Here is a 26,459-nt window from a genome sequence, read left to right as displayed (position 1 = left end):
TGGTAACTATGGTCTTACAAAATATGATCTTCTCTCGTGTATTCTTTTCTTTGTCAAGGTATCAATGTTAACAGAGCGCAGTAAATCATCTTCTTTCGGCCTCGGGAACAGACTAACCCTTTTAATCTTCTGCCCCCCATGTTTGATGTTGCTATGGTAACATAAAACCGATCCCTCTCTCTGATTCATGTCCATATTTGGTCTTACTGAACACAAAAGAATATACCTTCTTTCAGTTCTTAAGCGATGTTTACTGTTACTATGGTAACACAATAGATTATCCCCTCTTTTCTGTTTGTTGAATAAAAAGTCAACCTCAGGTAGTATATTATAGCAATGCTTGTCGTCCCATACTTGATATTGTGTAACAGGCTTTTTACTCGGTATATCAAATTAAAAATCAAACTTGATCTCTTTGAAATTTGATGATTAAGAATTTTATTTTTTGACAAGAGAAATCTGACAAATTTATCGAATAAAATATCAGTTGAAAATAAATCTCTTTCACACTCTTCAAAACAAAAAGTCCAGATATGGTATCCTCATTGTTTTGTACCAACTGTGGTGTTCCGCATTCGGTCACATGACGCGAAATACCCATGTTCCCATGCATGTTGTCTGCCAGCAGTTTGAATGTGCCTCCCTATCTCGAACCGGAAGTGATGTTCCCTTTCTGCATATTATGGCTATAACCAGATCTGTGTACAATTATTGTTATGTGATGTATCACAAGGTAACGCTGTGGTAGCTACTTATTTAGTAGAATTAATAATGAGTTATTACCTCGAAAAATGGTTTGCATGCACGACATCAAGTTTACTATCAAGTTTTAAGCGGATGTCCTTACTTTAGTGAAAGAAGAATATTTCTTTCCTTTTATACCCTGGTTATTTATGCGATAGTGAGAAAAAATATGATTAATTCAATTGTTGTTTGCAGTGTGCGCTATAGAAGTTTATACGTAATGCTCCTTTAACCATTTCTCATTGGTTGCTGGTAATATCATTACAGGTATACAGAGGGGGACTTCCATCACTTGAAAAAGTCCCGCATAGATAAAAACATACGGAAGCAATGTTCCCTCGGCCCGCCATTTCAAGGACAGGAAATGAGTAGCCCCACCACACCAGACCGACGTCATTCGGATTTTTACATGGAAGATGAATATATTGGAAGTCCAAAACCAGAACCATTTATATCTACATCCGCAGTTATGTCCCTTGGCGACTCTCCCTCGCCAACTGATACAGCACCGTTACATCGAGAAGTGGCTGTCGAGATACATCATAATGGTCGAGGACGAAATGGAAGTGGCGGCAGTGTTGGCAGCTGCCGCAGTGGTCGAAGTGTTGGAAGTGATGGTAGTGGAGGGCGTATCGGAAGCAGTGGCAGTGGGGGTCGACAAAGAAGTAGTGGTAGTGGGGGTCGTCTCGGAAGTAGTGGTAGCGGGGGCCGTCTCGGAAGTAGTGGTAGTGGTGGACGTCTCGGAAGCTTTGGCAGTGGTGGCAGCATCAACAGTGGTGGAGGTGTGTGTCAGAGTAACAATGAGAGTAGGCGTCATTCACTTGGTTTTGGTGGATCGGTTGCTCCTAAAGCCGAAAGGCGAGTGCGCTCCCATTCACACAGCCTTGACACTAATCGAATATTTGAGAGAGTGAATGAACGAAAAGTGAAAAGTTTTGAGGATATTGTTGATTACGATGTGTTAAAAATAACAGAATTCAAAGGACCATTCTACAACACAGACTTCGACGTGATATCGGAACTTAATTCACCGGACACGTGCAAAGTCCGGTACAATGATACGGGCAGTATCGAGATACTAAACGAGGACCAGCTGGACGAGATGGATATGTATGGAGAGCTAGACACGATACGAGTAGATAGTGATGATACGGACACATTAAACGGCACGCAGAAGTATCGCGAGCTGTGGAATCTGCGAACAACGTTCGAGGAGGAGGAAGAATGTAGTGATACCATTCGTATGGAGGACATGATGTCGCCGGATCAGTCTCCAGACGGAGAAGTGCCTAACTCATACACCACATCGTTTGAATCGAATACCGAGTCGGTGCCATACGCAGAATGTGTTGAGAAACGTTGTAGTCCCCATAGTGGTGACTGCCCGCAGAACTCGGGCTGTCACCAGTTACATCCCTCTCATTACGAAAACAGGAGACAAAACTATAAGAATATTTTAGCTAAGAGACTGCAGCGAAAACCCCCGAATGCGAGTGCCGACAATAGTTTTGATAGCATAGAGACTGTGGACACCGACGGTGATGTATCTGACACTAGCAGACCCGAGGTGACGACCACGTCATTCGAGTCTACAACAGATAACACAGACAGTACAACAGAGAGTCAAAACCACAAACTGATTCAGATGAAGGCGGATAGTGGGTATAAGTCCTTAGAGACACAGTCTCCATATGTCAAACGGACTCACAGTACTAGTGAGATTGAAGTGCTGGAGGAAGTCGGCAGTCCTGAGCCATGTGCACGTATCTATACACATTCCTATTCTCTTCCGGAAGCGGGAACGTCTAAAGAGGCGTACGGCCGACGGTCCAAATACTTTGAAAGGAGAAACGGAAAGACCGCATCAAAAAAGCGAAGGGAGTACAGTCGGGAAAGGCAGATTGTACAAATTTATGAAAGCATCAATGAACCAGAGACAGATTCGAGATCGGACCAACCTTCTGGTGACAGTTTTGAGGAAACACATACACCAAGTAAGTCGTCTTTGTTCTCACGCTTCTTTAAATCACACCGGGAGCCAAAGGAACGTATCATGATGCGAGACTTAAGTGTCGACCAGAAAACGTACAAAGTTTTCCAGGAGTTTGTTCGGTACGACCCTTCACTTGAAACAACTCGGTCGAGTCGACACCGATCCCCGCGGTTCACGCGTCACAGGTTGCAGAGGAAACATACAGATCCAATATACTTTGAAGAACGACGACGTAATCGGTTAACCCCTGAACTTAGAAGCACGAGTCTGGGAAGTGATAGCAGTGCGAGCTCAGCGCGTCGTCTGTCGCCACAGGACAGCATAGAGGAAGAGGACTATGATAAAGTGCGCGAGGCGGAGGAAGAGGAGGGTTGGTCACCGGAACAGGCTTCCAGGGAAGCCGTGGGCAGACAATCACTAACAGTCTCAGTTCATGACATTCCAGTTATCCACCTACCGGAGGAGGAGGCGTGTACCGCTGCTGATGTTTAGAATTGCTATCATCGCCACAGGAACCAATATGGCGCCACGTTGTGGCAAAATGACATCAGATGTAATTTTTGTTCATATTTTACTTTCGCCACAATTTGGCGAACGAATGTTTGATATTGAATTTGTTTTTAACTGTGACGTCATCTGAGGTATATACTTGTAGGCCTCATACAGTCTAATGATGTAACACGTTAATTGATGATTAACCAATATATTATTTTTAAACAATTTTTTTATTTACAGACCAGTAGAAACATTTATGTTGATACTGATGTGACGTTACATTATTCACACGATATTCTATTATCAATGAACAATCGAAATTGTTTAGTCAATTGATATATATATATATATATATATATATATATCTTACTTATTTGGTGCCAATTAACATTTTCTTACCTCTTGTTTTCATACTGACATGTTTTACACTGAGGTCATAGGTCATTGAATTACATCTGAAGGAGTAACGCATTCACATACTAACAAGATAGGAAGAGTTAATTCTTTCTCTGTGACAGCACTCTGATGTTGTTAGAGAGCGGATAGTTATCTCCCTTACCCAGGCAGTACATTATTGAGAAATACCTCCCTTCATACTGACAACAGGATTTGTAACGTGTTTCGATATTGTTACAGTGAATGGGTCATTTAAAGGTAAATTGTAAGAAAAGATAAACAGTTTTGTATCATTTTGGGGACACTTCTAGGTGAATCGTAAAGAATATAAAGCAATAGTTATGTATATCACCGAGGTCATCGTGTATCACCGGACTGTACAATGGGCGGTCACTCTAGAACACGTTAGGTAAGATAATTCATTTTATTACCTGCGGAAGAGCTATCGTAGACATTGCATATTCGTTTCTTAAAGGTTCAAAAACACGACAGAAATATAAAGTTCACATATCGATAACGTAAGTTTGTAACCTCTTAATAGAGAAACAAAAATGAAACAACATTCATAGCCAAATTTATATTGCAAGTAGCTAAATCATGCATTGTAAAGTTACCGCTTCTGTACTCTGTACTAGCCATGCATACAGTGATCATGTTTAGGTATAACTGAGTCGGAAAGTGTACTGCGCATGGGATTGTGTACGGCTTGTATGATCTGTTCATCGAAAGATGTATTTTGAATAATGATTCTCAGTTACATGTACAATCATCAAAGTTAGCGCACCTAGTCAGCCATGTTACCGACATTCTCCTCCTCCGATTAACAATTACATACAGCATCTTTATAGTTACCATGGATATATTTTGTGACAAGGTCGAACGCTTATCCACAGACTTGGTATTCTGTATTGGTTGTGAACTTCTTAGAAACGATTGTGCAAGGTTTGGAATCGTGCCTTTTCTTTGGAAAGCAAATATAGAGATTTTCTTCCGTTGTGTTTCCATCGTGATTTCACCCCGTTCATTTTAGTACCGATGATACACGATGTTGTCACCCAAATCAACCAGACAAGCTAATGTGTAAGGATTTGCCACGTGGTAATCATTTTTCGCTCAAAGTCAAGGATATCAAAGCCATGGAAACAACGTTTATATTTCCTGTAATTAATCTGCACATGATCTGTTAACTTCGACAGATATCAATTTGATGTGTGCTCCAATTAGAATTATGAATCTCTATTTTGACCTCCGTGAGGTATCAACATGGGATGTCAGTAGTGACCATTTGTAGATACATCAGGGTTATGGTTATATAATAAAGACAAGTGTCGTTCTAGTTATCTGTGGTAATATTTTGAATTTTCCTTGTCAAATGTGATTTATCTAAAAGCCAAGTAGTGTTATCATGTTAACCTGAATGACATTTAGATATTAAAGATTACACCAAATCTATGATCTCAGATATCATCGTAATCAGTCTGATTTGAAAAGGGGAATGTTTTCTTTGTTTAGGCCAGTTACAATACTGGTGAAAAAAGTCAACTCATTGAGGACTTTAGTCAGTCTTACATTTTAAACAATTGTCGTTGACAAGTTACTTTTTGACTCTCATCATCGACAAGTTACTTTTTGTCCTTCTCATTGACAAACTACTTTTGACTCTCGTTATTGACAAGTTACTTTTTGTCCTTCGTCATCGACAAGTTACTTATTGACTCTCGTTATTGACAAGTTACTTTTTGTCCTTTTACTTTTTGTCCTTCGTCATCGACAAGTTACTTTTTGACTCTCGTTACAAGTTACTTATTGACTCTCGTTATTGACACTTATTGATTCTCGTTATTGAAAAGTTACTTTTTGTCCTTCTCATTGACAAACTACTTTTGACTCTCGTTATTGACAAGTTACTTTTTGTCCTTCGTCATCGACAAGTTACTTATTGACTCTCGTTATTGACAAGTTACTTTTTGTCCTTCGTCATCGACAAGTTACTTTTTGTCCTTCGTCATCGACAAGTTACTTTTTGACTCTCGTTATCGACAAGTTACTTATTGACTCTCGTTATTGACAAGTTACTTATTGACTCTCGTCATCGACAAGTTACTTATTGATTCTCGTTATTGAAAAGTTACTTTTTGTCCTTCGTCATTGACAAACTACCTTTGACTCTCGTCATCGACAAGTTGCGTTTTGACTCTCGTCATTGACATATAACTTTTTGACTGTCGTCTGTGAGAAATTACATTTTGGCTCTCATCATTGACAAGTTTTCTTTTTACTTTTTGACCTTCGTCATTGACAAACTACATTTGACTCTCATCATGGACAAATTACTTTTTGACTCTCGTTATCGGCATGTTACTTTTGACTATTGTCAGTGACAAATTACGTTTTGACTCACATCATCGACAAGTTATTTTTTGACTCTCATCATTGACAAGTTACTTTTTGACCTTCGCCATTGACAAACTGCTTTTGACTCTCGACATAGACAAATAACGTTTTGACTCTCGTCATTGGCAAATTACTTTTTGACTAAAGTCGGTGACAAATTACATTTTGGCTCTTGTCGGTTCCAAATTACTTTTTGGCTTTTTACTTACTTAGGTGACAGCAAATCAGGGAGTATTTAATTGTTATTTACCAGCGACGATTTACTTTTTGACTAACTATAGCTTCAACTTAAGTTTTGACTTACGTCAATGACAACTCACTCGATTAATTACATCTTCCCTGAACACAATGACAGTCTTACACTTGGTTGACCTAGTTACTTAAGTAAAAAACTGTTTGTCGTGGTGAACTAATGCTATATGATACCGCCTATTGTTGAACAGATTTAGAGTCTATGTACCCAAAGTAGCCCATCGCTCAGCACGAACACCATGATATTCCAATAATTAACATTTTCGTTTGTTCTCGGGATGTTTTTGATAAATGAGTTTTGGGGTACGTTGGTATTGTAATATTTTGCATGTACTTGAAAGTCGTTTCGCATGAATTATATTTATAAAAAGTTTACGAAAATCTTTTTTCAATTTTATACATACATCACCAAATGTTTAAACCCTGTTGTCCGTTAGCTTAACTAAGTGCACTACTAACTGTTTACGCCTTATCTGTGACGTCATCACAGATGTGTCTACCGGTGTAGTGGGAAATATCTACCAACACAATATTTGTACAGTTCGTTCAATGAATATGAATCCAATCACATATGATGTCAACATTGTACTTTTATCAATTCTACACCAATTTCGTTTTTTGATAAATAACCATGTTATCACTTGTATAAAGACAGTTAATACATTGCATTAACTAGATTTTCTGCTTGATATTTTCTATTTTCATAGACTTAAATCTCATAAGCCATCATTGTTAACTGTCACGAACATCCAGCATTATAACTCCCATGGTACACCGGTGTTTGGTGCTTCTCCTTGACCCCGGGGAGAACTTTTGTCAAATCCTATATGTTATAAATGTACATTTTTTAAATATATTTTTCTACCCATCCGATGAGAAGATGTAAATGTGGATGACGTTTGAGCACCTGTATGTCAAAAGGTCATTGTTCATACCGACAACTGTGTAGTATCCATTGTATTCCACATCTTTCGTAACTGATAAATGTCTCTCCCGGTTAAAATTCAAAGCCCATCATGGTTCCACATCTTGGCCAAAGCTTTATACACCACTGGTCGTGTCAGTTCATGACTTGCCATACCCGTTGTCTGCGTGTCACGTGTTCCCATTCCACTTGACTCAGCAGATCCCGCTCTTAAACCTTGTGTCAACCATTATTCAAAGCCTAACATTCATATTAGATAAAGTCTATATTAAAATTCTATCGTTTTACTTAAAACACGTGTGTTTGTTGTCTGTTTGATATGTTTTTATGGCGTGATGAAATATGAAATGTGTTATATTTTTATGTTATCCTACCGGAAGCTTGGATATCGTTACAGTTACTGGTTACCTACAATGTAAGCTTCTGATAGAAATGAGCCGACTGGACTACCAAGGATATATCAAGAATCGGGAGAACCGTGTCATCCAAACATTGTTTTATTACTTATTTATTATCTTTCAACAAGATATTAAATGCGTTTTTCTTTCAAGTGTTATGTTTAATTTAGCTCTAAAAGAAGATAATAGCAATAGAGACTTATCCGCCCACCTTCTGATGTTAACAATCATTCCTTAGCACTTGTTGTCACAGTGATATGGCAAAGGATATTTTATCTTTGGATCTGAGTTTCACAAACGCAGCTCAATTCGTTATATTGTTCTACAGTATCTAATTCATAATCTTTACTAGAGTTTGTGTCTTTTACTATATTCTCATTACCGTACAGACAATTACAAAGCAAAAATATCAAAAACATCTCTCGGAAAAAACACTCCAATGTAATTCTTCTTTTACTTTTGTTAGGCATTGTCACTCTCTTCCGAAACACTACACAATTGAGCCCTCATTTACATTGATCCCCGTTCACAAAAACATAATGGTCAAAATACCTGAACATGTGAAACAATTGAAGATTTACTTCTTTCCCATAGTGGGCACCTCACCTCCTTGTAAAGAGGGCCATTCCTTTCCTATCTACGAAAATAAATCTCCTGGAACCAAAGATGCTCCAAAAAGAAAGAAAAAGTTAAAATTCCATCAGAACAGAATTTTTAAAGAATTCACTAGGTTTCCCTATTGTGCTCGTGTTCCTTTCACATCCACACTTTCCGTTTATACTGAAGTAAGTTATCTTCATTCAAGGATATTAAAAAAACAAAATTCTGCATGTTTTCTTGACAAGTAACTTAAGGTCTCGCGGACGAAAGGTGTGACAATATGAAGTCTACTGATCGAATCTTTCGTCATAAAGTTAAACAGGTGTGATGATTGAAATTGTCGCCCTTGGCAATGTTGACATCAATTATTCCCGTTGGAATCCCTTTTAGTTTACTAATATTGCAGACTTCTTATAAGCCTGATTGTTTTTGTCGCACATCTCGTAATTGAATTCCTGTACATTAAATGACATCAAACTTTGCTTCCAGTCGTCATTCCCAATCAGTCGTCGTCTGCTTACTGTTTAAAAGAGTCCACATTGTCTAAAATTCTATCACGTCTCCTTGTAACTGTCGTCTGCCATCTTTGTTGTTTACTCTAAAGCTGGGTCGGTGTAATGTTTGTTTCAATGGTCCAGAAACATTGCGTGCGCCTATGAGCAAGATGATATTTTAAAATAACCGTTATCTAAAAGCAATCGGACAATATACTATTTTTGTAAACTTTTAATTTTTATCGTGTGATTATGAGACCCAACCAATGAGAAAGAGAAACAATGTGAGATTTTTATCTTGAACGTCATTTATAAATCACCTACCTTGCATAATTGCATAATTCATATCACATTTCGACATGTTCGCTACACTGCTTAGTTACAGGGTTTCATGCTGAAACATAGCTGTGATAGAATGTTCCTCGATTTGAACTTTGAATGGTATAAATGGTACATCGTGGGTTTCGTGAAGTCAAAGATTACTTTGAAAATTTATGTTATCATTATTAGTGATAAACAGTATCCCAATAAGGGTCGGAATCAACAATAAAATTATGTACGGTATGTACAAGTGAATACCAGTGTACTGTGGGTAAAGATTCAGCAGTATCATAAATATCCATGGAAACTTACATATCACATGATAACATTTTATTTTATTGAGCTGGTCGTAATCAGTCTAGATGGTATGAAAGTTACATGTACAACATCATGCGAGAATCTGAGTTTTAAGGGTTTTTCATGTTTGTATGTCTTTGATGACACATACAGTTTTAATGATATGTGGTACAAAGTAGTCTTGTAAATAATCAATTATATCATACCGTTTTATTTTAGCGAAATTACATTAGGTATAAATCCGCTAAAAAGTTACAAATCAAAACTACATGTTTTTACGAATTTATGAAGCAAGAATCAATAACTCTCAAAAACACAAAAATAAAAGTCAAGACGAAAACATGAATCCTACAATTATCTATAAGCGAAAATTCCACAGTATTTCATAGTATTACGTCCCCAGCTCGTTTCACAGTCGTCAGGAAATACTTAGGGGTACGCTCCATTCACAATGAAGATGTTGGTCCAGTGCAGTATGAATACTTTAAATGCGGAACAAAGATACCTTGTTTGAATTGTCTTCCTCTTGAATAAATATACTCACATAAACTAGGATAATGTAAGACTGAAACATGCTTCTATGAAAATAGATAGCTTGTTTGTTGTCTATGATATTAGATAAAATGTTTACCAAATGTGGTATTTCAGTCCATCCAAATATTCAAAATCAAATATTTAAAACTCCTCCAACCCAACTCCCCAACCCTGCTGATTTATTTCAGTTGCAACTATCGTCACCACAACTGGACATATCTTTTTAAACCAAGACACACAAATGTTCAGCAACTTTTACTATATTTTAAGAATAAGACAAGGCTGTTATGCAGTGATAAACACGGATCAAACTGCATCATGAAATCAGAAGGCGTCAATGATGCTAAGGCCTTAGATCATGACCTAGGAAAATGATAATTGGTTGAAAGACAATAAAGTCATTATTTTCAATATCTAAAAGGATGTGAAGTACATGTCTTTTTCAATAAAATATGTTTAATTTCTTCTCAGCCATAACCTATTTTGGGACATTAGATCATTTATGTAACAAGGCTAGTTTCAGCTATAGCGCTCCAATATTTTAACATTAAACGGCTTTCATATAGGATAGATCTATATGTCTAAATATATATCGGCCAGAGAAACAGGATGCACCAGGAACCAATGTATTCTGTGTTTTTAACGTGACGTTTGTACATACAATGTTTCTTCTTCCTGGAGATGTACGTCTATATCATCATCGTGTCGCACTGACAACTGGATTTGTGAATCTGTTTCACACTCTTTTCTAGATGCATTACTAATGCATGGAAATGCATGTGAGAGATAAAATCCAGTTCCCGACCCCAAAACCACTGCCGTATATATCCAAATATTAAATGTCATCACAAACAACATCAGACAATATCCGACGGCAACACGCAACACGTGGTATATTGTAACCACCATCTGTGTCTTCATTGAAGTACTGCAGATCGATGACTTTTCTTTTCTGTTAGAAATAAATAACAATTGATAAATAAATACTATATGCGTATAGACGGGTAGTTTTCTGCAAAATTTAATATTCAATATATTCAATATCTATGTCGACGGACGTCGACAAAAGGAAAAGGGAAAAAGACGTCGTACCCGTATTTCACTAGGTGTGAGGGAGGTCGTTCCTATAATTGACCAATGGTTAAGTTGCCGTACCTGTGCTTGACTGTTTTTTCGATGCCGTTATGTTCTAACGTAAATTTCATTATGACGTGTATGTACTCCAACAGGACGGCCAGGATAACAGACACCAACATGGCGAACACCAGACCTGAAAATGTACAAAGTATTTATCTAGAAATGACAAAAATGACATTATGCTTCGATTTCAGGACAGAAAATTTTAAAGGACCTCTTGTTTAACTCAAGCAACGCCACAAATATAAAATCCTGACAAAACCAATTTCACAATATGACATCATTATTTAGGACCCTTATGCAGTTTTATTACTTTCCCGTCGAAAAGCAATGTTGATCGCAGCTCTTGATTAAGTAAAACTGAAAGTGTCGTTGTCTAATATATTGCTACATCCTTCTTTCTGGAATAACAAAAAAATCAAAGTATACAAAATGGCTTTTTAACAATCTAGCGAAATTGAAATTCTATCCGTATTATCAGAGTAGTAGGTATATATTTGGGTATTTGAAAGAGGACGACAGTCAATTTAATAGACAACATGAATAAATAAGTATCTGTTATCTTCAGAATAAATTGAGTGAATAAATTACCTACAGGTATACTGACACACCCTCATCAATAGGACGTACTGTTAACATCTAGTCTTATTCTCCTTAAATTCGCGAAAAACCGTTGTTTTCTTGAACAAAGTGTCTAGAATACAAGGTGAATTGTTTTGAATTAATATGATATTGTAGATAAATAGAAATGTTCTGTTACGATGAAAACTAATTTTAGAATAATTGCTACATTTAGGGCAGGCCAGGCTGACGGTTGATCCCAGACTGCAACGCATGTCCCACGGCGTTATTATGTAATTCTATCTTAACAGCATTGTAATCACCTAAGTCCTCAGGAAATCTTGTGACATGCCTATATGGTAGCGAAGGGGTGGGAAGCCGATAACATCCACGAGTGAAGGAAAAATCTGTCTGCGGTAGGTAATTCGTGTGTGAGCAGAGGTTCCAACCTCGAATTCTACTCCAGAATAGCAAATTATTAAGCAATAATTCTAAATGCAGATGTTACAAGAATATTTTTATTTAAAAATACACATACGTATATGCATGATAGACACTATAATAATTGAAAGTTAATGGAAATCACCTTAAATTTAGGTGTAGGTACTAACTTCTTATCTACAAACATTTGCGAGGCGAGGGCCAAGGTGTATTTTAGTGGGTCTTGAAAGTCATTCCTTTAGATAAAAGTATATAGAGATGTTTTTGCATATTTGAAAATAAGACACAAAATATTCTCTGGAACCATTTACGATTTCTACAAACAAGAACTGTCCCGCAGATTTGTACTCGCGCCCCCTGGTGCATGATCGTAATATTTTCCTTCTTTTCTGATCATCTTTCTTCTTCCTAACGTCTCCCTTTGCGCTGCTTCATTTTTGTTGTGAAACATTATAAAACTATACTAAACCAGGTAGGAGACATGAACGAAATAGAAATCACTGTTTAATGTTAAAATATTGGAGCAAGTATTATCTGTTTTAAAGATTTTAATGCAATCTGGTAGTTATTTTAACAAGAGTGCTAACTAAACGACTTGAAACTTTCCCCCCAGTAAAATGAGAGGTTGTTTGATGTTATGAGTGTGAAACATAGAAAAGAAAACAAATCTAAGGCATGAAAATATCCATACAATTTATTCCAGGAAGTAAAACGCCTTTTTGTGTCGAGGCCGTTTATCGCCTCATCTTTGGAAACTCCCATCAATATGATTACGGAACCCAATAAAATTGTATTCTTAAACATATCCATGTTAAACCTTGCATGACAACTTTTGTGCTATTAATAGACCATATGTCGGTTAATGATGTAGTATGTGTATGTACACAGTGTATTTATCTGATGTTTATGACGTGTCTATATATAACGTAACACGAAATATACCTGGTATCGTCCCGGTATCCCAAATCTTCAGTATCACCGTCTCCCCGCTGGTGTTGGTGGACATGGTCATCTGAACAAGAAACATAATAATGTTGATAAGAATAAATGAGAAACGAACAAAAAGAGAACATGTACTGAAAGACAATAACGGCATTATTTTTGCCATTACTTCATTATAATCTAACTATTGAAATGAGTAGAACACCAATAAGACTACATTCATCTTAAGCCAAGTGTGATATACGTTTTGTGTATTCATATCAAAAGCATTTATCGACTAGAATGAAATCAAGTGAGGGGTCTTGTGATATAGGAGGAGATATCCAAGTACCCACGCCAAATCCACGCGGTCGGACAGGTAAACGTATATCTACGTACACATGTCCACAAGTAGGTGGAAGGCGAGTGTTTAACTAATACTCCTATTGACAATTGACTGTTGAAGTGGTATATCAATATACAAGGACAATACCATGGAAAAAGTACCATAGATATACTGTAATGTCGGTAACCCTTGTCAAACAAAGTTGGTATTCATCAAACATGGCTAAAATACCAACGTCAAACAACATCAAAACATGTATTGTCAAACAACATCCATGTAAAATACCAACGTCGTATTGTCAAACAACATCTAAACATGTAAAATACCAACGTCGTATTGTCAAACAACATCAAAACATGTAAAATACCAACGTAGTATTGTCAACAACATCAAAACATGTAAAATACCAACATCGTACTGTCAAACAACATCTAAACATGTAAAATACCAACGTCGTATTGTCAAACAACATCAAAACATGTAAAATACCAACATCATTGTCAAACAACATCTAAACATGTAAAATACCAACGTCGTATTGTCAAACAACATCAAAACATGTAAAATACCAACGTCGTATTGTCAAACAACATCAAAACATGTAAAATACCAACGTCGTATTGTCAAACAACATCTAAACATGTAAAATACCAACGTCGTACTGTCAAACAACATCTAAACATGTAAAATACCAACGTCGTACTGTCAAACAACATCTAAACATGTAAAATACCAACGTCAAATCTAAACATGTAAAATACCAACGTCGTAAAATACCAACGTGTCAAACAACATCAAAACATGTAAAATACCAACGTCGTATTGTCAAACAACATCAAAACATGTAAAATACCAACGTCGTATTGTCAAACAACATCAAAACATGTAAAATACCAACGTCGTACTGTCAAACAACATCTAAACATGTAAAATACCAACGTCGTACTGTCAAACAACATCTAAACATGTAAAATACCAACGTCGTACTGTCAAACAACATCTAAACATGTAAAATACCAACATCATTGTCAAACAACATCTAAACATGTAAAATACCAACGTCGTATTGTCAAACAACATCAAAACATGTAAAATACCAACGTCGTATTGTCAAACAACATCAAAACATGTAAAATACCAACGTCGTATTGTCAAACAACATCAAAACAACGTCGTAAAATACCAACGTAAAATACCAACGTCTGTCAAACAACATCAAAACATGTCAAACAACATCAAAACATGTAAAATACCAACGTCGTATTGTCAAACAACATCAAAACATGTAAAATACCAACGTCGTAATGTCAAACAACATCAAAACATGTAAAATACCAACGTCGTATTGTCAAACAACATCTAAACATGTAAAATACCAACGTCGTACTGTCAAACAACATCTAAACATGTAAAATACCAACGTCGTATTGTCAAACAACATCAAAACATGTAAAATACCAACGTCGTATTGTCAAACAACATCAAAACATGTAAAATACCAACGTCGTATTGTCAAACAACATCAAAACATGTAAAATACCAACATCATTGTCAAACAACATATAAACATGTAAAATACCAACGTCGTATTGTCAAACAACATCAAAACATGTAAAATACCAACATCGTATTGTCAAACAACATCAAAACATGTAAAATACCAACGTTGTATTGTCAAACAACATCTAAACATGTAAAATACCAACGTCGTATTGTCAAACAACATCAAAACATGTAAAATACCAACATCGTATTGTCAAACAACATCTAAACATGTAAAATACCAACGTCGTATTGTCAAACAACATCAAAACATGTAAAATACCAACGTCGTATTGTCAAACAACATCAAAACATGTAAAATACCAACGTCGTATTGTCAAACAACATCAAAACATGTAAAATACCAACGTCGTATTGTCAAACAACATCAAAACATGTAAAATACCAACGTCGTATTGTCAAACAACATCAAAACATGTAAAATACCAACGTCGTATTGTCAAACAACATCAAAACATGTAAAATACCAACGTCGTATTGTCAAACAACATCAAAACATGTAAAATACCAACGTCGTATTGTCAAACAACATCAAAACATGTAAAATACCAACGTCGTATTGTCAAACAACATCAAAACATGTAAAATACCAACGTCGTACTGTCAAACAACATCAAAACATGTAAAATACCAACGTCGTATTGTCAAACAACATCAAAACATGTAAAATACCAACATCGTATTGTCAAACAACATCAAAACATGTAAAATACCAACGTCTTATTGTAAAACTTGATCTTACTAATTAATATACCAATGTCGTATTGTCAAACAACATCAAAACATGTAAAATACCAACGTCGTTGTAAAATACCAACGTCGTATTGTCAAACAACATCAAAACATGTAAAATACCAACGTCGTATTGTCAAACAACATCAAAACATGTAAAATACCAACGTAGTATTGTCAACAACATCAAAACATGTAAAATACCAACATCGTATTGTCAAACAACATCAAAACATGTAAAATACCAACATCGTATTGTCAAACAACATCTAAACATGTAAAATACCAACATCGTATTGTCAAACAACATCTAAACATGTAAAATACCAACATCGTATTGTCAAACAACATTTAAACATGTAACAACATGTATTCTAAACATGTATAAACAACATCATGTAAACATGTAAAATAAACATGTAAAATACCAACGTCGTATTGTTAAGCAACATCTTAACATGTAAAATACCAACATCATAACAGCAAACAACATGAATTATACAACATTGAAACAACATTTTAAAAAACATACGTTACAACAGCAAACAACATTAAAACCACATGTAAATTATGAACGTTGTATTAGCATCAAAACAACATGTGAAATACCAACATCATAACAACGGATAACAGTACTACAAAATCCAAAGACACCATACCTCAAAACCAAAACGTGTAAAAGTATACAAGGAGATAGCATTCCACGGTTCTTAAGAGCAATATCATTATTTGATATAACGGCGAAAGACAACGTCATTTGTTTGTTTCAGAAGTTGCACCAGTTCTGTTGTAATTCCAATACTATACTATTCTATATCATAATTACCACAACCTGTTATGTATCTCTATGTCAAACCACAAGTAGTGTCAGATTTGCCAAATGTACGGTTGGGTACCGACGAACCTACTCGAAATGTTTACAGGTATCAAATTAAATAAAATACACTCAAGTCAAATCACACTGGTGTATTTAACCCAAACAACGCTTCCAAAAGGACAGAGAAAACAAATAAAACGAGAACCTACTGGATTCGATTCACTTTTACTGAATAGCCAATCCAACGGCTTCATCCATCCATTTTAAACGAATACACAACATGAAAGTCCGCTCATTAAAATCATCAACCATAAGAATACGCAGCTAAACTGAGTCAATGTCTCAATTCTCTTGTTATAAAATATCCCACATGTGTTATTGGAAGGCCTACAACCAGATCTTCCTGTTTGATGGTAATTTCTTCAGTTCATTGTCGTGTTGGAAAATACAACCTTTTGAGAGTGCAAATAAATATTTAACTTCAACACAGTGTAAATATGTTAAAGCGTCAGGTACTTTGTAGGAAAATAACTGCCTATGTTGGGACATTTAAATATTGTACAAATGGTAATGTAATGTTATACAGGAACTTGTCTTCTAACGAAGTCACTACTCTTTTTTCAGTTCAGTTTTTGAAGACGGTAGATTCTGTCGGTTATCAGTAATATTTCAAAGATATAAAATGTTATGGTTGTTTTAAGGAACTCCGAAAACATCCTGATAATTTGTTTTAAAATTCTGTTAAATTCTTTATGATAAATTGAAAATTAATAAACTTTGCTTTCCTACATATTTCATGGTGATTGTCAATTTAGTTTAGTTTGGGTTTGTCAAAATTGTACGACGAAAAATTATAGTCATCTTAATGATGTAGATAAACAACGGAAACAACATTTTAAATGAAAGATGAAATAGGAAAGACTGAGTATACCATCACCTAAGATATACACAGATATACATTGGGATTAAGACATTAGTCCGTAATCAATATCTTAATTGGGCAGATTTTAAGATAACTACCTCAGAATTTAAGATACCTTCCTCAAATTTTAAGACACTTACCTCGGAATTATAGATGCTAGCTCAGATTACATTTCTTACAGAATACAATGACAAATATAAATTCATTAAAGGGGAAAGCTACAGTTCTGCTAATGAAAGTAATCCAGAATGCTTCCACGATAAACTTATAGGCTAAGTTTACCAATATGTTACAAACCCGCCATAGATTTCAACCACAGTCCTTCCTGAGTCCCCGTGATTACAGCCCAAATATCAGACTGGTGTTTGTAAAAGGTTTATATTGGGAGTTATTATTCAAATGCAAATTATTTACCTCAACTTGTGTCAAATGGGTTTCATTTCATTCTTCAATTTGCTTTTGAATAGAATATAAATACATGCTAGAGTTTGCAAAAGTGCAACACGAGCGTTTGCAACAACACAGTAATGTTGAGTCACGTGATCATTAAAAACAAGTTTCTATTGATATTTAACGTATGCTTTTGTTTGGTTCTTAACAGATGTTACTACTATAAGTTATCAGAGGCTTTACATTATATCACGTGACAGGATTAACATTGCCGCTTTATGCATGTTCTGCCAGTGTGTCAAATATAAATTTCCTGGGTGTTGAGTCAGAGACATAATATGCTCGGTTGATATGGCGTATATGCTATATAGATTTAAAATCGATTCAGGGCGAAAGACATTTCATTACATACATTATAAGTCGTATGGAACCAATAACGAAACACATCACTTAATACAATGGAACCAGCCATGCAATGCCTCTAGGAACGTCAAATTATTAACAATGTACGATTTCAGAGTTTAATGGATAAGGGTAATTTTGCCAATAGATCGAATCAGTTTCAACTTAGCTTTTTGAAGTTAAATTTCAACAATGCACCATTAAATATTCATGTATTTATATTCGTAATAAGGCTATACAAATCGATGTAATGATCAGTAAAGACACGGTAACATTAAACAGACATATGACGCATCCGGGACAAATATTTGTACATTGTCATAACTAACACGATTTCTGTATTTTACACTACATAACTACACAGGATTTAAACAAAGTAATACCTGGGTTTCTGTTTCATATCAAGGCCGTGTAAACCTTGTATTGTCATCACGGCTAAGACAAGGTTATATTCATTGTACCAGGATTTTTACAGACAGAAATTGTCAATTAAGTGTAGTACTAGCTGGAGTTGAAGAAGCTAGTACAACATTATCATAAGAACAGTACATACATACATGTTTACGTCTACATTCGACACATCAGTTTATGTTTTTTTCCAAACAGGATAAAAATACCACATCTTCGTTTTATCGTTGAAATGTCATCAAAAAATGACGCTGTTAAACCTAAATTTCTCTGACACACATCATATTTATTTTACAGTTATGATTTGAATTCCTTTTCCATCTAAGAATTCTATTTCATTTATCTATCTTTCAACTATGTATCTATATATAATCCCGTTTGGTTATTTGTGAAATTTCGCATCACTGATCACATACTGTGAATAACATGGGACTCGTTAGTGATGTTACGAGCCAAACATTTGTGAAATCTAGGAGGCGACTGAGCTAAATTAAAACTGATCGAAAGAAAAGTGAAAATCTAGATGCGTCGATGCGCTAATCAATAAATTTCTGGTATTTTTAATCAAAAACTGATGAAGTTTTCATAGACATTTTTGAAAGACGTTAATTGATAAGTACTTAATACCTGATAGTCAGATCTATCAGATTTCATACTTAAGATGTCAAAATATTGAAAGATCTGAAATGCTATTTGGATTAGAGAAAAATGTACACCGTTATGTTAACAAAGTATTGAATGTATTACTCTCGTTATAAGCAAAGGACTTTCTTTCTGTCATCGAGTAAAGAACAGCATTAACTATTGAATAGCTATGCCATAGATAATGGACATCTGTATTCATTAAATAGAATGGTACCATTAAATGTTAGAACACAAATGCAAAATGAATCACATTTGCACTTAAAGTCGGTCACTATTTGAGAACAGTTTTTCACAAGATAAGTTTATTTTTGTCGTCGTTGATGGAACTTAAAAGGGAGTCGTGACGTTAAAGGAAACCGGAGTACCTGTTGAAGAAGAAAACAATGAGACCCGGAAGATGAAAGAGATGTGCGTAAACCGACATTTCAAAATGCCCAAATGTTTGTTCGTTTGCTGGATTTATCCACCTTAGAGAAACCGGTGGTCCCCTCACTGAAACACAAACGGGAGACCCGTCGAATGCCCTTCAAATCAAAAAGGTTAAAACGTCCCTGCGTAAGGACACAACAAGGTCAGCACAGACTAGTTATTTCTTTGCTTCCTGAGAAACGCAATCCGCCACGGGTAAGGAGCTCCGAACTATTCACCTCAGACCTTGACCCGTGGTTACGTAGGCTGGAATACTTAAAGAGCTGGTTGACGGGCATTATTACAAATGGATCGCTTATGATAAAATGAAATGAAATATTTACATTCAGCTTAATATGCATTCTATTGAGGTAAAATTTACAGACTGACTTTTTATATATGAATGTATGTCAATAGAACCTTAATTCAAACTCAAATTTGCTAAAACTTCAGCAAAATATAAACAAAATATAAATCTGAAAGCCGAACTGAAAGACTTCGCAAGGTCTTTGTGACAAAGTCAGCAAAAAAGAAAGGCACAAATTGTTCTAAAGGTTTGTTAATGGTGTGTCGGAAGATATTACCACCAAACTCGACGAAAACATGGTCAACCAGAAACTAGATCGAGTTTTATCATTTTGCCTCTGTACATATTTCTTCATCGATTTGGGCGCATTAAAAATACTCTTCAGCATAGTTCATAGCCATGTACATATATGTGTTTGTACCGTATTTGAAATGAAAGCTGTCATTTAATAAGAGAACGAATGATTTCATTTCATAATGAGGTATTGAATTGAGTGGAAAATAGAAGAAATTCTCATTAGAAGAGATGTTGAAGATTCGTCAACAGCTTTTCTGATTCTTTAAAAAAACCACTTAATATTGATTCCATATTCAGACTGTAACCCTGTTTAAAAATTACTATTGTGAAAATTTACAATGGAAAATATGTTAAGGTAAAGAGAAAGCCTATGATGTGTCGTGAACGGCTGTTGCAGTGTACGATAAGTCCATAATAGAGCCGAAACACATCTGTATATTTCGACCAAGTACACTACAACGACTGCTGTGACTTGTTGATGCGCAACACCTTAGGGGCGAGCTGACCTGATCCAAATTACTAATGGATGTCAGCTCGTCACCTACATCGTCCATTCACAACAGTAGAGTTGTAGTAAGAAGCTCTGATAAAGGTTTGATGAACAACTAGACGAACCAGCAATGAGTTACTGTTGCTATAGATTATTTTGCAGTTTGGAAATCTTATCAAAACGATTTATAACGTGCATATACTTTTTTCTATTGATAACACGTAATCCTTACATAAATCTTGGTTATTACAGCATGGGTCAAAATCAATATCATCTTATCTCTGTCCTGAAAACTACACGTTGACCATGTACTGTAAATAGACGACCAGTGTTGTCTTTCAGTCTTCCCTGCGGGTGTCATGAACGAGACACAGAGAATAAACTAATATTGTCCAGAACAGACAAGGAAGTAAAAGCTGCTGCGAGGTCAAATGGGTATAGCAAAAAATCACAGCCAATGCTAACTTTCATCACTGGGCTAAAATACGACATAAAGAGATTACTTAAACTTCCGTGTAGGAAAGCGTAATCATGTCGCCATTAGCACAGAATGGATATCGTTTAGAAATCGTCGCTTAAGGCTAGGATAGCGATAAACATTTACACCTCAATATCTTATATCACAAAAGGCAAATGTTATTTTCAATGTTACAACCGTGTTTTTATTTCATATTGTTAAAATATTTGCCATTTTGTTCTTTTTGAAACAAAATGATTTTATAAATGACCGGTTTTTATAATCATATTTTAAAACATAACTTTTGAAAATAACGACAATGATTGTAATTTCGAAGAGAAATAGCTTACCTTGTGCCCATGGGACTCTTTATCTTCGTGTAAAGTAACAGTATTTCCAGTGTGTACCTAGAGTCTAAGCCTGCCAGATGTAGTTAAAGAGACTCACGACCTGGTGAGGCAGAAAATAGTTAAATCCGGTATCGCCAACCTGTGTCGCTTAATCGCCTATGAAATATTCATTTTACAGTCCGCTACAGAAATCGACATTTTACTGAGGGTTGTGAAACTGCAGTTCCGAGAATAAGACAGCGGCGTATTATATGTAAGTTAAAACGGGAAGTGGGACGATATGGAGAATTTTCTTTAGAATAAATATTCAATAGCTCCAAGCAAAAAACATAGATTTAAGATTGAATAGCAAGCATATGTGGATGTTATCTTTCAATTTTTATTGAATCAGTTTAAGTACCAATTAGTACGCCGATTTCCAGTAGGTAACATTATAAAAAAAAAAACCCCAGAAAATATGACATAGAATGATACCATTAATGATACGAATGTTCAAGCTAAGAATTATATTACAGTATACACGTATATTTAAACCATGAAATAATTAATAGACGAATGATATGATTAATTACAATTTGGAAATGTTGTTAAAGTAAACAATTATGAACATGCCGTATATATATGTATGTACAGAAACACGTGGCATATAAACAAATGTATCGTTTTTATCAAATAATAATTGAATGTAACAACATGTCATATTACAAAACAATGCTAAACTAATATGTATGCTAAATACTTTAATGAAAATGATGTTCGTTTCATACACTATGTCAGCTTAAGCTATGTCGTTTCTATAGCGCTATTGAAAACTAAAATAAAAAAATATTGTCTCACCGGTATCCGAAATCGCTATGACAGAACCAATAATATATCTTCATGTTGATCATGTATATCACATGTAAGTAAAATTTCTCGCTATCTCTTAAACTCGGTTTAAAGTCGTAAATAAGTGTGATACTTTTTGAACAATTTAAATAATCAAGATCACTATACAGGTGTATATATTTATGTCTTCATCATTCTTTTTGAAAGTAAATACAACTATGAAGAGTTATTTCTCTTTTCACGAGAACTTATAATAATTTATATATATATTTATATATATATATATATATATAAAATAAATTTACGTGAAATACGTTAAGAAATCATCACGTTGATTACTCAGACTTGAGTAATGTAAGTTTGACTTAAGATGTATGCCTTCCTAATCTAAAGATCGCTACAACATACAGTGGGAGGCTTGCCGCTGTTTGACTGTAATATTCTCGAATTTGACAGACATTCAATTTGTTTGTATTAACTGCGTCTAAGATCACCTAAATTTGAAAATAGACTCATCGAATTGGAAACAGAGGTGTATTGTGACAGAGGTAAGCCTGGCGACTGTGTGGTAGTGATGTGGGCGTTACAAATGGAATTTGTTCACTGTATGGAGGACTGTAATGTAGATATCAACTGTACTCACGATAGAGCTAAAATTCGGAATTTTTAAGGGGAAAATTGTTTAGCTGTTATCTGTCCGATCAATTTCTACAACAAATGGTGTATCACAAGACGTGTTTCAATTAAAAGAAACAAATTCTTTTGATAGTAAAATTATGATTATTGATGAACTGGAGTGATATCTGCACCGGTTAGGACTTCATAGGATGCTTTTGACTTACGCTCTTATTAAGATAACAAGTAACATGAATTTTAAGTTGGAATGTTTTTTCACGAAATTCATTCATTTATTCTTTTTTTCTATGAAGACCTTTCAATCAGTATTCAATAGAAATACCTGTAGCCTTATCCAGTAAAATTACGATTGTTTAAGGAAGTTTAAAGATCTCAATTACCTGCTGTAGGTATATAGTACCTGTAATACCTGTATTAATGTATGATGTGTATAAGTTACAGGCTCTCATGTCACCATATATTTGTTACTGGCTATTTCATCAGACCATTAGATTTTCTATACATTTGTACAAGATAAGATGCAATTGAAAGGATTCCATTGATAGCTATCGTTTTAACTGACAAATGAAGAAAGAAAATGATTAAATAAACAATATTTCGACGAGAGAACGGAGTCTACCTGTATGGAAACTCTGAGCACGCTTATAAATATAATAGAAGTGTAGTTTCACAGTAAGTCAGGTCAGATCACCCGAACGGAGCGAGACTTCTACAAAACATTTAGTTTAATATAGATATATACGAAGATTTACCCGAACACACATTTAAAATCGTCTTTCAACTTATTTCGTCGTACAACCATGATTGTAACTGGCGTTTTGTTTGAGTGATTAACATTTTTTTCGAAAGAAACGAAAAATGATAATGTATTTTGGTGATTGTACATCATGAACCTCCATCAGGCATGCCATGAACCTCCACCGGACATGTCATGATCCTCCATCAGACATGCCCTGAACCTCTATCAGACATGCCATGAACCACCATCAGACATGCCACGAACCTTCACCGGACATGTCATGAACCTCCACCAGACATGCCATGAACCACCATCAGACATGCCATGAACCACCATCAGACATGCCATGAACCTCCATCAGATATGCCATGAACCACCATCAGACACGCCATGAACCACCATCAGACATGCCATGAACCTTCACCGGACATGTCATGAACCTCTACCAGACATGCCATGAACCACCATCAGACATGCCATGAACCTCCATCAGACATGCCATGAACCACCATCAGACATGCCATGAACCACCATCAGACATGCCATGAACCTTCACCGGACATGTCATGAACCTCCACCAGACATGCCATGAACCACCACCAGACATGCCATGAACCACCATCAGACATGCCATGAACCTTCACAAGACATGCCATGAACCAACATCAGACATGTCATGAACCTCCACCGGACATGCCATGAACCTCCACCGGACATGCCATGAACCTCCACCAGACATGTCATGAACCTCCATCAGACATACCATGAACTACCATCAGGCATGCCATGAACCACCATCAGACATGCCATAAACCACCATCAGACATGCCATGAACCACCATCAGACATGCCATGAACCTCCACCGGACATGCCATGAACCTCCACCGGACATGTCATGAACCTCCATCAGACATGCCATGAACCTCCACAGGACATGTCACGAACCTCCATCAGAAATGCCATGAACCTTCACCGGACATGCCATGAACCTCCATCAGACATGCCATGAACCTCCACCGGAAATGCCATGAACCTCCACAAGACATGCCATGAACCTCCACCAGACATGTCATGAACCTTCACCGGACATGCCATGAACCTCCATCAGACATGCCATGAACCTCCACCGGAAATGCCATGAACCTCCACCAGACATGCCATGAACCTCCACCAGACATTTCATGAACCTCCATCATGAACTTCCATCAGACATGCCATGAACCTCTACCTGACATGCCAGGAACTTCCATCAGACATGCCATGAACCTCCACCGGACATGCCATGAACTTCCATCAGACATGCCATGAACTTCCATCAGACATGCCATGAACCTCCACCGGACATGCCATGAACCTCCATCAGACATTCCATGAACTTCCATCAGACATGCCATGAACCTCCACCGGACATGCCATGAACCTCCATCAGACATGCCATGAACCTCCACCAGACATGCCATGAATCTCCACCAGACATGTCATTAACCTTCATCAGACATGCTATGGAGCCGATAACCTCTACCCAACCTTCACAAAAATTTTTAATGAGAGCGTTCTAGTGTTTATTCTAACTTGTCACGAACTGATATAGCCGCCAGGATGTTAGCTTCCTTTATGTCACTGCAGACTAAACAATGGAGGCAGTATATATTACCAACAAGGTATGATATAACAGACGACCTCCCATTCAAACAAAAATGTTTATCAACATACCCTTGTTTAAAATGACTAGGATCATCGAAAACTGGTTTACCTAACCTAGATTAGAACGCGTCTAGACTAAAAAATTTTCATCCAAATTGTTTTCCTGTTTTTTTTTCTCTGATATAAAATGTGTCACGATAGAGATTTTCCATTTGAACTCCAGACAACAATTTGGATTATAATTTCGACTCCGAACCTTAACATTTATGATAAAAAACATATATACTGATATTTTTTACCGTTTGTCGTACTAATTGGTCCGCCTCGCTATTATCCAAATTTCTCACAATCATTGTTTGTACCTTTACAAGAGGATAGCAGTATAAATAGTATATTTCTAACAAAGCACACAACATCTCAGTATGTAATAAACGTTACCTTCTCTTCCGTACATTATCCTATTTCCTGTAAACAACACCTTAACTTTTGCATTCTTAATGAAATATTTCTTTCAAAATGGCAACCGACGCCATTTTTAAATGCGTAATATACTGCAGCATAAATTGCCAACACACGTCAACACCCTGAAAAAAAATCAGGATTTCCAGTTAGAATGTCTTTATCAGTTGAGATAAAGACATTCCAGCAGGCTATATATTCACGGAAACAAAATACCACTCTTTAATTTTTTCTTCCAGTTATCCAAAGTTAAGTCTTATTATAATTTTGTTTACATATTTGTGTTGTCAAGAAAACAATTCTTTACTAAACTAGTATTACAACGTCTCTGACGTCACATCTTTAATTTATGCAATCTAAATAAGAGAAATAATTATGTTATATATAGATCGGACAAGTGTCTTGCCCAAGGACACAAACAGGTAAGTTTTTACATTTTCGCCAAATACATACAGCCACGGATAAGGAGTTTCGAACTTAACACCTTGGATCTGTTGGCCAACGCTATAACAGACTGAGCTTTATAGATATAGGGTTTCTATGTATCGGAAAATAGCGTGGGCTGTTTACAGAAGTGCAATAGACGTACCCGCAACACACTTCAGGAGAGTGTAGGTTTACAAGGCGTTGAAGAAAAGTACCCCCTTCAATTGCTGTTCTTCGCACTAAGGTAGTGTTACAGTTTTTTCTGATCTTGCCATGGATGATATGTTTG

General features: G+C 36.0%; 2 protein-coding genes across 2 annotated transcripts; one reads left to right on the top strand and one right to left on the bottom strand.

The window, feature by feature from the left end:
- The first annotated feature begins 1,108 nt into the window (after window positions 1-1,108).
- On the top strand, window positions 1,109-3,229 carry LOC132553283 (uncharacterized). The gene has a single exon (XM_060217514.1). The coding sequence runs from the start codon at window positions 1,109-1,111 to the stop codon at window positions 3,227-3,229; it is 2,121 nt and encodes a 706-aa protein (XP_060073497.1).
- Window positions 3,230-10,351: 7,122 nt separating this feature from the next.
- LOC132553282 (protein SLC31A2-like) lies at window positions 10,352-25,101 on the bottom strand. The gene is made up of 4 exons (XM_060217513.1): window positions 24,901-25,101; window positions 12,925-12,994; window positions 10,999-11,113; window positions 10,352-10,795 (listed from the first exon to the last, which is right to left on the bottom strand). Exons 1-4 carry the CDS (start codon window positions 25,099-25,101, stop codon window positions 10,483-10,485), a joined length of 699 nt encoding a protein of 232 aa, XP_060073496.1. The 3' UTR covers window positions 10,352-10,482.
- Between the last annotated feature and the right edge of the window lie 1,358 nt (window positions 25,102-26,459).

The sequence above is a fragment of the Ylistrum balloti genome, unplaced genomic scaffold (assembly GCF_031769215.1).
Source record: "Ylistrum balloti isolate Yb309-2 unplaced genomic scaffold, AGI_CSIRO_Ybal_v1 Utg370314, whole genome shotgun sequence".
NCBI classification, from domain to species: domain Eukaryota; kingdom Metazoa; phylum Mollusca; class Bivalvia; order Pectinida; family Pectinidae; genus Ylistrum; species Ylistrum balloti.
This window is presented reverse-complemented; position numbering and strand designations above follow the sequence as displayed.

Excerpts from the sequence above, each read along its gene's own strand:
- LOC132553283 (XM_060217514.1), top strand. The coding sequence starts at position 1,109 with ATGAGTAGCCCCACCACACCAGACCGACGTCATTCGGATTTTTACATG.
- LOC132553282 (XM_060217513.1), bottom strand. The coding sequence starts at position 25,101 with ATGGCATGTCTGGTGGAGGTTCATGGCATGTCTGATGGAGGTTCATGG. Across the intron at positions 11,114-12,924 it reads GGATACCGGGACGATACCAG|GTCTGGTGTTCGCCATGTTG; the intron begins GTATATTTCGTG and ends GTACATTTTCAG. Across the intron at positions 10,796-10,998 it reads GAAAAAACAGTCAAGCACAG|AAAAGAAAAGTCATCGATCT; the intron begins GTACGGCAACTT and ends TATTTCTAACAG.